The 12,337-nt window shown below is 41.2% G+C and overlaps 1 protein-coding gene across 10 annotated transcripts in view; it reads left to right on the forward strand.

The window, feature by feature from the left end:
• MGA (MAX dimerization protein MGA) overlaps positions 1-12,337 on the forward strand; it is a 63,221-nt gene that overhangs the window by 13,526 nt on the left and 37,358 nt on the right. For 9 of the 10 annotated variants that reach the window (XM_065686868.1, XM_065686867.1, XM_065686871.1 and 6 more), the window contains exons 4-7: positions 5,313-6,243; positions 6,583-6,673; positions 6,824-6,919; positions 11,768-11,896. In XM_065686868.1, coding sequence (XP_065542940.1) covers positions 5,313-6,243; positions 6,583-6,673; positions 6,824-6,919; positions 11,768-11,896 — 1,247 coding nt within the window. Of the gene's footprint in view, positions 1-1,518; positions 3,339-5,312; positions 6,244-6,582; positions 6,674-6,823; positions 6,920-11,767; positions 11,897-12,337 lie in introns of those variants that run through there. The other variant, XM_065686877.1, reaches the window with a different exon arrangement.

Raw genomic sequence — 12,337 nt, forward strand, 5'->3', positions numbered from 1 at the left:
GCTGAGACACTAAATAACAAGATGTTTAGTATGCAGATTTGCAAAGGTTGCCTGACCTGAAATGGCAGAACACTTAGTATTAAAAGCTTTTCTTAGCTTGAAGTCTTCCGTCAGTCTGGACTTTCTAATGTGTCTGAGGAGAATACAAGTTTGGTATTTTTTTGCTCTGTTGCTCTAACTCCCTTTGTAGAGCAGTGTTGAGGGATTTCTCTTAACCCTGTTAACATTATAGAAGACTAATTTTTCAGAGTTGCAAACAGCACATTGTAGTCATCAGAGCTTCTCACTGTGAGTGTGGTGAGGCGCTGGCACAGGTTGTCCAGAGAAGCTGTGGCTGCCCCATCCCTGGCGGTGCTCAAGGCTGGGTTGGATGGGGCTTGGAGCAACCTGGTCTAGACAGAGGTGTCTCTCTCCACGGCAGGGGGTTGGAACTAGATGGTCCTTAAGGTCCTTTCCAACCCAGACCTGTCTATGATTCTATGAAAACATTGTTCTTTTTAGGATTGTTTACCACAGCAATGTGCTGCCTCGGTATCTTTGTTTCTCCTTAGAGGATGGTGGGGATGTGTGGCGTGTATGGGTATTTAGGTTGGGTGTGTGTAGGGATTGCTACAAGGCAGTTGTAACTGGCAGCACACCACTGTTTTGTCAATAACAGCTTGTGGGAATTTATTCCACAAAGCAGCATGAGGTAGCCTGCCTGTTGGTAGTCGGTTGCCTCGTGTTTGCTCTGAGGTAAGAGAATCTGCACCTTAGGGAAGTACTTCAGAATAACTGTTACACTTTTCACACCATAATTTGCTCTGTGGTGATTTTTAGGTCTGTGTACTTATACAGTATTGGCTTTTTGAACCATTCTGTTCATAGCACATAAACAGTAGTAAAGCAATCTAAGTGTATATTGAGAGTCTACCTGTAGCATGGAACCTGCTAGCTATAAGTGTTTGTGTAGGTAAAACAAGCTCGGCAGAACCTATTATTTTACTCTACTTTCACTTGGCTTCCAAAATCTAAGCAATAAAATAGAGCAAATCTAGTAAATAATGAATCTGTGTCAAGAGCTGCTTAGAAATACTTTGAACCTGAACATGAAGAAGTGATTTTTTTAAAGAGGTTTCTCTCCTTCCATGTTTCTTCATTCTGTCTGTAAATACCAGGCTTAATCTGCTAAAGATTTAGTGACAAAAGCAGCCTTATGTAGATCAGTACACCAAGCAATTATTCACCTGCAGGATATCAGGATGATGTTAATGGTGTAATTAGAGGTCAGTTCTTGGAGGAAAAAAAGATATAATTATCCAATTTGTTTCTAGCGCTGTATTACTATACTACTTCAGTGTGTTCTAAAGAGGGCTGCGCAATGGCTTTTCTGCTTGTAGAAAACATCTCCTTGCCATTTGTGTAACTGAAACTTCAAAGTCCTCCATTCTTCAAGACTTCATTGAGTATAGTTGTAATAATCCTCAAGAGTACTAGAGTTGTTTTGGGATCTAGTGTAACCTCACCTCTCTTTTGCAGTATTTTCCAGTGTCACTATATTAGGCAGAAGAACATCCTCTACACCTCTTACATTCTCCAAACACATTGTTGTAAATTCAAGAGAAACCAACCCTGAAGACTGAAAGTACACTGATTTTAGAGAGGATGGGCTTTCCTGAGTTCCTAAAAGTACGGCATGGAAAAGTGTTTAGATAACTGTGCATATTGGAATTAAACCAGTAGAACTCGGAAAATAATTACTGAAAGGTTTATTTTCTCTTCAAAGTGATATTTTCTTTGTTTCTTTGGGGTCATCTGCAGTTGAAAAAATTAATATTTTGATAATTCTGTTTGCCTGAAGAGGGTCATTGAAGCAAATTATTTGGACAGCTGTTTGAATTGCACAGCTTGGGGGGGTTTCGGTTCCCTTCGTTCTCAAGGAGTAAACCCCATGGTTTTAAGGACTCAAGAACAGATAATGCAAATTGGCAGACTTAATTTCTTCTGGTCCAGAGCACGTTAGATGCATTCCCTGGTTTTACATCCAAGCCAATTTATCTCTGAAATGTGCTATAAGCTGCACAGACAAGGAGAGATTATAAAGGGCTTTTCTCTGTTCTTGGCTTGGAAGCATCTATCATTTGATGAATAAATGTTACCACCATCCTGGAAGTCTCCTCAGGCATTGCCCAGCTTTTTGTTTTATGGTTTTGTAATCTGTGGCAGCCAGATTCTGTACTTGGAAGGAGAAAAACTAATCTCGTCCAAGAAATAGAACTGTTTCTGTATGTGCTGGGGATCTTCAGAGCATCAGTTCTCCTTTTTCCTTCATATCTGTTCACAATGTTTTCATGCCCTGCTGTTGAGATCCATTCACAAACATGTCAGCCTTTCAAGGCCAGTGTTGAGTGAGTGGCATTTTTCTTGATGAAACCAGACACATTCATGCATATTAATGAAGTCTGAGCAGTCATTTTTTGTCATAGGCAAGCTATTACTGTTAGTTGATAGGCACTATCTTGCTTTCATGCAGGGTAGTGATTTCTGTTGACTTTAGATTTGGGTGAGAGTCAGAAGCTGGGAGCTGTTGCCTCCCAGATAATGCTCACTAAAGGTAGTGGAGTTCCTAGCATGTGATATTGCCCACCCATGCTCGGTTTTTCTGACACTTTTGAGAATGAAACTATGTAAAAGGTTGTGTATACCTGAGAATAATTCTAACCTTGAGTTAGGAGCACACTTTGGAAATAAAGGGCTATTTTCTTTTTACAAGGTAGTATGGTTGGTTGGTTGGTTGGTCTTTTGTTTGTTTTCCCTGTGGCCTGGTAGTATGATCAGTTTCATCAGATGTAAAGAAAAGAAATGTTTAATTTGAGTTGTGAACGCTTCTATACAAATGGTTATGCCTGGAACACTCAGATGTTGGAGCCATGGAGGGAACCACAAGGAAATTTCACTGGTTCTGAAGTCTTGCAGGCTGATGTAGCCTTTGTCCCTTCAATGTCTTTTGAATTTCCTACTTCAGCAATACAAATACCGTGGGGTTCTTAATGCTCCAGTAGTCTTGTTTTTCTAATTTGGTTGTCTTGTGTTTAGTGCGAGATTGCTTTTCTTCCCTCCTTTCCTTACTTTTGGAAGAAGGCAATTGACCTTACATCTAACCCTGTTTCAGTTTGAACCCGTTACCCCTTGTCCTGTCGCTACAGTCCCTGATGAAGAGTCCCTCTCCAGCATCCTTGTAGGTCCTTTCAGATACTGGAAGGCTGCTGTGAGGTCTCCACACAACCTTCTTTTCTTCAGGCTGAACAGCCCCAACTTTATTAGTCTGTTCCTTTTATACATAATACATTGTTATTACAATCATGTTGTTATATTTGAAATTGTTATTATTAACTAGCATTAATAAATATATTGTTATCTTTAAGAAAATAAGTTTAACAATTTGAACAATAATTTAACATAATTAAAATGATATATAGTATCTCATTAAAAATCCATTTCTACAAAGGGAGTATTGGAATACTGTCCGATATGTTTAGTAAATAAGTACTGGCTCTTGTTTGATGGGGTTCTCTAGTGGGCTGACCCTGGCTGGACACCCTGTGCCCGCTAAAGCTGCTTGGTCCTCCTCAGCTGGACAGGGGAGAAAGAAAGCTCCTGGGTTGAGATAAGGACAAGGAGAGTTCATTCACTGGTTACTGTTGTGAGCCAAATAGACTTGACTTTGGGAAATCAGTTTAATTTATTACCAGCCAAATCACAGTAGTCCTCCTCCCACTCCTTCCTTCCTGGGCTTAGCTTCACTCCCTAATTCTTCACCTCCTCCCCTCCAGCAGCTCTAGGGAGTGGGGGTTGTAGTCAGTTCATCACATGTTGTCTCTGCAGCTCTTTCCTCCTCAGGGGAGAGCTCCTCACACTTCCATTGCTCCAGCATGGAGTCCCTCCCATGGGAGACAGTCTTCCGCAAACTTCTCCTGTGTGGGTCCTTCCCAGGGGATGCAGTTCTTCACAAACTGCTCCAGCGTGGGTCCCTTTGACAGGATGCAGTCCTTCAGGAACAGACTTGCTCCAGGATGGGTCCCTCCTGTGGGGTGCAGTCCTTCAGGAACAGCCTGCTCCAGCATTGGTACCTTCCATGGGTTGCAGCCCTTCAGGAACAGACTGCTCCAGCGTGGGTTCCCTGTGGGGTCACCACCTCCTTTGAGCATCCCCCTGCTCTGTCATAGAATCCTCCCTTGGCTGCAGGGGAGTCTGCTTGCTTCACCTTCTTTCCTACTTCTTTGTTGACCTTGGTGTCTGCAGAGCTGTTTATCCAGCATAGTCTCACTCTTTCTGGTTGCAGTTGCTGTTGTGCAGTAGCTTTTTCCTTCCTTAAATGCATTATCACAGAGGTGTTGCCACCATTGCTGATGAGCTCTGCCTTGGCCAGCAGGAGGTCTGTCTTGGAGCTGGCTGGCATTGGCTCTGTTGGGCATAGTGGAAGCTTCTAGCAGCTTCTCGCAGAAGCCACCCCTACAGATCCTGCCCCCCTACCAAATCCTTGCCAAGCAAACCCAATACAGGTTCATTGTGGATTCAAGTTTCTGGTTTCATACCTTAGCTGCTTCCTGTTGTGACAAAGAGCCAGCATCTGAGATGCCCTTAACGAGACTCCTGACTGCAGTCTTTTCACTGATGTGTCTGTCCCTCAAAGAAGCCCATCCCTGGAGTGCAGCTGGCTGCCCTGTTAGTCTTCAGTATCTAATGCATGGTATGTCAAATTCTGCTTAGGTTAGTGCTGGATGTAAGATGGAGCATAATTCAATAGGCTATTAACATTCCGTGAAAGGTCAAACAACAGTTGAGCTTAGGAGTTGTCTGTATGTGGCTTCAGGATGAATTAACTAGAATTTAGTGAAATCTTGTAAACTGAAGAGCATAAAGCACTCGGTTTGTTGTTTGCAAGCACAGTGGCTTCAGTATGGGATACACAGCAAACTAAGGCCATTTCTGGGCACTTAAAACATGATAGCTCAGCATGAATTCACGCTGAGTCTCAAATAGGAGGAAGTGCAAATGTCACCCTGATATTCCTAGGGCAGGAAATTGTGCTGCTGCTGCCTTCAGATAGGAGTTGGACTGGTTATAATGATGGCAGTTTTTTCTTTCTTTGGAGCAGTTACAAAAATATAAGCTTGTAAACAACAGTTTATTTAGCAGACACTTATTTTGGAGTATTTTGGCTTTTTATTTTTGCAACATGTAACCAGGGACTGTGGGAGATGAGTTTGGATAAAGGGAGACGTTTGATAAAGACCTTGTGTTTTGTTTTTGTCCCCTCCTTCCCACTCCAGTCCTGTTGCAAGCAGTTACGAAAGCAGTTCCCGTGTGGCATCCCCGTTGGACCCGAACGGACACTTTAATGTAGTCATTAAAGAGGAACCAATAGATGACTATGACTACGAGTCGGGTATTTGCACACAAGGAGTAAGTGTGAAACAGGAAGACACAGATGAAGAAACGGATGAGTATTCCAACACTGATGATGATGATCCCATCCTACAAAAACACCTTATGAGGCGTGGTGAAACAGATGAAACTGATGGAGAATTCAGGTCCAGGAAGCGTGTATTAAACAGTCCTTCAGGTGTTGCCAAAGCAAAAATGTTAAAATTGGATAGTGGGAAGATGCCTGTGGTCTATTTGGAACCTTGTGCAGTCACAAAGAGCACAGTAAAGATATCTGAGCTGCCACAGACCATGCTTTCCTCTTGCAAGAAGGATAAATCCCCTTTTAGTGCAATGTTGGATCCCTTGCCTGTGTGCTTCGAAAATCACAAAGACTCTTGCTCAGGCACAGACGCTGTTACTGAGGAGTTAGTTATGAAAAAACAATCTTCTGGAGATAAAGTGTCACAGAAATACTCTTCAGTCAGAGAGGCCCAGTGGGCTCTATCTAAATCACCTAATTTTAACCTCAGGGGCTCAGTAAATTGTCAATTCTCACCTAAAGAGATCTGTGGAAGAAAAAGGTCTGGCATACTGAAGAACCCTATGTCCCTGAGAGGCTCTGGAAGCAATCAGAGCGCCCTCTCATCAGTTACAACTAAAAGAGGAAGGCCACGGAAACTGAGAATTTCCAAGGCTGGTCGACCACCTAAAGGTATAGGGAAAGCCGTAATAACGAGCAAGAACACCTCACTGGGGCCTGGGAATATCCTTCCAGATGTTAAGCCGGACCTTGAAGATGTTGATGGAGTCCTCTTTGTGTCCTTTGCATCAAAGGTAAAACTAGCTGTTTCGAGTAAGATACAAAACCTTTTAGATTGCCTCATTTTTAAGCCGTTTGTACTTCCAGCTGAAGGTGTGTTTCGTTTTAAACTGAGTCTTGAGATTTATGGCATCCTTCCAAATCTGTTCTTATCCTGTCCCTATATAAATCATAACATTTTCTAGCAGCAGCTTGGGGAGAAACAGTGGGATCTGGAGTTCTGCATAGATGAATCTTGTTTGTTAAGCAATCTCATGTTTTGAATATGTTGGTGATGTTTTGATGTGGCTTAGTTTGTATCTAAGTCAGTGTTTAAGTATCTTGTACTTACTTAAGGCTCTTCATGTATGTAGGAAGCTCTTGACATTCACACTGTTGATAAAGCTGGAGGAGGAGAAGAGTCACGGAATCTTCAGGCTCCCTTGTTGACTACAAATGATCCAGGTACATTTTTGTGGGGTTTTTTTTGTAAGTGGCTATTCCCTGCAATAAGGGAATTTGTAAAAACACAGTGGAAAAATAATATTTTTAGTCAGTTTTTGGCACAGTAAATTTTTTTTTTTGTATATTCTTTCTTTTTGAACTTTTGAGTAGATTGTCAAGCAAGAATACAGGTACTAGAAAAGGAATTGATGGAAGAACTGAAGACATTGAGGCATAAGCAAGTAATACATCCTAGCCTTCAGGAAGGTAAGCGGGCAGTGTACATATTGTTGCACCTCCTTGTATAGTATACTTAACCATGCTGAGTTGGTGTTTTCCTACTGGATGTTATACTATTTATGTTCAATAAAGCTGGGATCTGGGTTTGGTTTCAAACACAGGAAAGTGTAGAGGTGTGTATGTATAAATGTGAGAGTAAGAAAGGAATTTTGTGAAGTATCCCTCTTGCCATTTGTGGCAGTGAGAGAAAATCTGTGGTGTCTGACCCATTTTGTTTTATGTAGAGGCTTTAAAAGTAGTTTCTGCCAGCCAGTAAAGATGTTTTTGTTTTCACACATTCATGTTGCAAACTAGAAGGGGTGACAGAGGCAGAAAATGACTCCTGAATCTCCGGCAGCAGAGAAAGACGCTGCATGTCATTATATGCCTCTTGCAGAAGATGCTGAGCCTTCAGACTGCCTGTTTTGTAATGAGCTGATCCTTGTAGAGAGCAGATGGAGTTAATTTTACTCATCCATAGAAAACAGTCATTTCCTGGTAGTAGAGGTGCTGGAGATCCAGAAACACTTAACTAAGACTGCATTTGCTATGTTTGAATCTGTATTTCTATGAGTCACTGTAGATCTTTGTTGGGGACTGTAGTGGTAGGACAGGGGTTAGTGGGTTCAGACTTAAACAGAGGAAGTTCAGGTTAGATAAAAGGAGGAAGTTCTTTACTGTGAGGATGGTGAGGCACTGGAATGGGTTGCCCAAGGAAGTTGTGAATACTCCATCCTTGGCAGTGTTCAAGGCCGGGTTGGACAGAGCTGTGGGTGACATGGTTTAGTGTGAGGTGTCCCTGCCCATGGCAGGGGGGTTTGAACTAGATGATGCTGAGGTCCTTTCCAGCCCTAACTATTCTATGATTCTATGATCCAGCTCACTAGTCACATAAGAGGTCCAAGCAAGCACGTGATCTTGTATTTATATACAGTATTATCCTGAGGTCAGATGGAAGAAGGTCAGATCAACACAACAGAACTTCTCTCTACTGATGATATTGAAAGACTTCAGCAATAGTAGTCCTGAGACCAGTGGCATTAATATAGGCTTTGGGGCAGATAATGAAGGAATTGATCTGAGTGGCAGTGTTGCACCTCATGCTCTTGTGGTCCTGGCCCTTAATTTTTCAAGCACCTGACTGTAGGGATTGAGACTCCAAATAACCAATTGAGACTCGAAAGATCTTTGCTCTGGTACTAGTTATTTTGGGTCCTTGCAGAGTTTCTGCTGGGAAGAGGCCTGGATTATCCTGAATCTAGAATGGTTTATACATGTGGTATGATGAGAACTAGCCTGCCATCTTTTGCAGCTATTTAAAGGGATGCCTTTGTGTCTTGCTAGTGTTGAGCTGACATTCCTGTCTTCCACCTTTGCAAAACGGTCATAAGAAAGGTAGCAGAGAACTCCTGGAGCTCTATCCTAGATGTGGTGGCAGTGAAACGAGCTAACCCATCGCCAGCCAGGTTGTACCTCAGTGGCATTGTGGATGTGTAAATGCAGTTTTCCTCTCCCATGATTCCGGCAATAGGCAGCCCTGTTTTCTGATGGCCCCTCTGACCAACCTGCCTTCACAGGTCTGCACGTGTTGTCATACATTGCATTGGCACCATGTTTCCAAAAACGGTGGTAAAATCTCCTTTGTGGTCAGCTGCTGGCAGTGCTAGATACAGCACCAAGCAAATGTTGCAGCCATGTTAAGGCTTTTTTGGTTTATATTGTGGGCCTCCTAGATAATATCTTTACCCAAGAAAAGTAATAAAAATTACAGTATATTGGCAACCACCACACCAGCAAGGGCTGTTTTACTCATGAGAGAATCCTGCAACAAGGAACATGTAAAACTCATGTGCTTTTCCTCTAGCTTCTAAATAAGGGGTGGTGAAGTGTATGTGGTACCTTCTGAGGGGTGATACTACAAAATGGAGAAGAAAAGCATCAGGCTAAGGAAGAGGTCTGAAGAATTTTGACTTTCCTGAACACTTGTGACTGTCATTTCCAGTGTTGGGTGGTAATCTGCCGATCCTGTTTAATGGTGAAATAAATTCAGCAATGAAGAGAATGACCCTCACCTGTCTTTCTTAGAGTGAAGTTACATGAAAACTATTTGCAGCAAGAGTGTTACTACAGACAAGATACAGATGTAATTAGATTAGGCTGTGAATTACAATATATATCCTTCTGTTGTTACACTTCAGCTGCTGCATGTGAACTGGACTCTTCAGATTACCTTCAGCTTGCAAAAAGTTGAAAGATCCATTGTAGACTGAAGGAACATAATGATGGTAATGGAGATAGGGATTGTTGGTTATTTTGCTTCTTTGTCTCTCTAGTATCATAAGACATAAGGAGGTGGCTGGGGAGTGAGTCTAGGCCACACTTAAGGGCTGCATCTTTCTCTAGACATACTAATTCTAAGTAGCATTGTGGAGCTTGGGTGCAGCCTTATTATTATTAGCCTTTTTGATTCTGATACTTGTTCTCCAAAGTTTCTTGGCCACAGATAATGGCCACCTTGTCATCTACTACAGAACAGGCAAAGGGATATGGCTCCCTTCTGTCTGAAAGATGTGAAGTGCATGTTTCTAAATGTGCTTTCAGCCATTCTATAGAAGCTTTCTGGCTTTCTTATCCTCATGGCAGTATGGGAAATGGACATAGCAATTCTGACTGATGTTAACTCTGGGTTTGGTTTCAGACAGTGTAGTTGAGAAGCATAAGTTTCATTTTGGAGATGTGTTGGAGCTATACCTGAACCCTACAGTTGCTGTTGATTTGCGATGCTAAGGAAATGGTGATTAGGGCTATCTAGATCTTGGAGGAACCAGGACTGCAGGAAGAAAATGCTTCAGAAAGATGGGAATTCAATTTGAGCATGTTAGAAGGAAAGCTCCTACTGAAGTACTGCAGTGCTATGGGAAGTCTCTTCTATCTGTGCTAATTTGAATCCCTTATCATATTCAAAGGCACTGTTGTCACACATCGTATTTCAGATTTGGCAGCTGCATCTGGTGGAGAGGAGGAAGTTCTTAAGGTTCTTCATTTGCTACTATTTGATTACAGCAACTGAAATCTAGCAATACTCTAGAATGTTAGAAATTAATAGAAGTGATAATTCACCTGTCATGTATGGTGATGTCTCTACCGACATAGTACTTGCTCTTACTTTTTGTTCTCTATAGGCTGTCTGCATTCATTCCATGTTGCATCCTCTTACTGTATGTGTGAGTGTTTTTTACTTCATGATCTGAAACTGAAAGAATAGATACTGTATATGGCTGATGTTCTTATTTTGGTTCGAGTATTAAACAAAGTAAGGCTTGGATTTGGAGATGATCGAATAATTCAAAAGGAGCGTCAAGAAAAACAAACTGTACTCTCCCCATTTAAATAGAGTTTGAAAAGAAATGGGTGACATCTTGACATTTAGCAGTTGACATGTTTTTATACAAGATGCTAGATTGACTTGGCTTGCTGCTCATTTTGCCTGTGTAGATTTGAAAATTATATCTCACTAGACTGTCTTTGATAACAGGCTCTGTTTAAACACCCGTCTTGGAGATTTGTTCCATGTCGATTGTTTTCGGGCTGCCTGTAATCAAGTCACTGTGTTGACACTTAGGAACACGAATGTGTACCACCAACACAAGCTTTCTGCTGTATGTGCAAATACTGCTTTATGTGACCTGAGCCTTGTCATACATTTTCAATTTCAAAACTCGCATATTTAATAAATGAATTTCAGACTTGTTGGCAGCAGGAGCACTTAGCAGTAGGCTGCTATAGCTAACAACCAAAATAAATGTTCTCAGCTCCAGACTGCAAGCTGAATTTGATTGATAACAGTCATTTCTTGAACTCAGTGTAGCAATATTTTCCAGAAGAGGTACTAAGTTCCTGGCTTTTTTCCCTTCAGCGTTTCTGTATCTGTATTTGTTTTGCCATGGAAAAAGATAGCATTTGTGATCAAGTAAAGTCTTCTATTTGAGTATTTTTGGGGAGTTGATGAAGGAAGATGTTATAGGCAGTTAAACATTTGTGGTGACATCAACAGCATCTTTTGGTTAATTTCTTTATGGGCACTTTTCCCTCTTGCTTCAAAAGACAAAAAAGTTATATTGCAAAGTGCCAAGCTTGGAAAAAAAATAACCCGCTGATACCTGGATTTGATGAGCTAGTCCTGAGAGTGCTGTCTCAATACAGCTTTATTTATATCAGAGTTTCCAAACACACACATTTCAGAACTAAAAAGTGGTTTGCTCTTGTCTCATTACTGGTTGAAACTGATGCGTGCGGTGTGTGTTCTTTCACAAGAATAGCTTTCCATAGAGAAGGGGATGTGTAAGTACCACTGGCAGGATTGATGATTTATGTAGCAATATGCAATACCAATAATCAGCTGAGTTGGGTTCAGGCAGTGACGCTGGCCTTTAAGGATGTTAAGTAGTGCTCACTTCCAAAAAGGACCAGACACAAACTTTGATCATGAGAATTATCACAACACTGGCACTTTGGTTAAGAAATTTCTATGGAAACTTCCATAGTAATCAAAACAACTATGAAAAGTAATTAAGTTTTTTCTTGATTTTCCCATTCCCTAAAATATTCTTTCAAATATTCTTTAAAATATTCATTAAATAACTCATACTTGCTGCAAATCCGGCATAAGTAACAGTTACAGTTGCTAATGCTGTTTTTCAGGTCTGTTAAAATGGTGGGTGAATGCTAGAAAAACCTGTGTATAACTTAATGGTTTGCTTTTTAGTAAGTATCTTGACTTTGTTTTTCCCAATGTCTTGGTGCATTGAGACATTGACTGATACTTGCTTCTTTTAGTGGGACTGAAGCTGAATTCTGTGGACCCAACAGTGAGCATTGACTTGAAATATTTGGGTGTGCAGCTTCCTCTTTCCTACTCAAATTACTCTTTGTGGAGCTATCCAGGAACCAATCCCAATTCTCCAGGTGGGTCGAATAAGAATTTGTTGAAATCTCAAGCATTACTTTTTTATCATTAGTAACCAGAAGGAAGGAATGGCCATTTAGCTGAATGTGGTATCTTAAAGCAATTGAAGCAGTATTAACATAATAAAATGGGGAAGCTTCATTAAATCATCATGTGGTTCCTGGCCAACAAATCCTGAGTAGTTCTGGCCAGGCTGTCTTCAGCCTTCTCTTTTTCTGATGGTTGTGATCCAGTAATGGTATCAGTCTAGTTCATTTTGTACTGGTATGGTTTGTCTACTTGACCTGAATTTTCTTACTGTGACTATACACATCAGCTACTCTCAAATTGCTCAGAAAAAGTTTAAGCAGTCCCCATCTCTCTGTTTCTCACATGCAAAGCATAAAAAAAGCTGTCTTACAGAGAGTCCTGAGTATTAGAACTTTCCAGAAGAAAAAGCT

This window comes from Lathamus discolor, chromosome 6 (assembly GCF_037157495.1).
Source record: "Lathamus discolor isolate bLatDis1 chromosome 6, bLatDis1.hap1, whole genome shotgun sequence".
NCBI classification, from domain to species: Eukaryota; Metazoa; Chordata; class Aves; order Psittaciformes; family Psittacidae; genus Lathamus; species Lathamus discolor.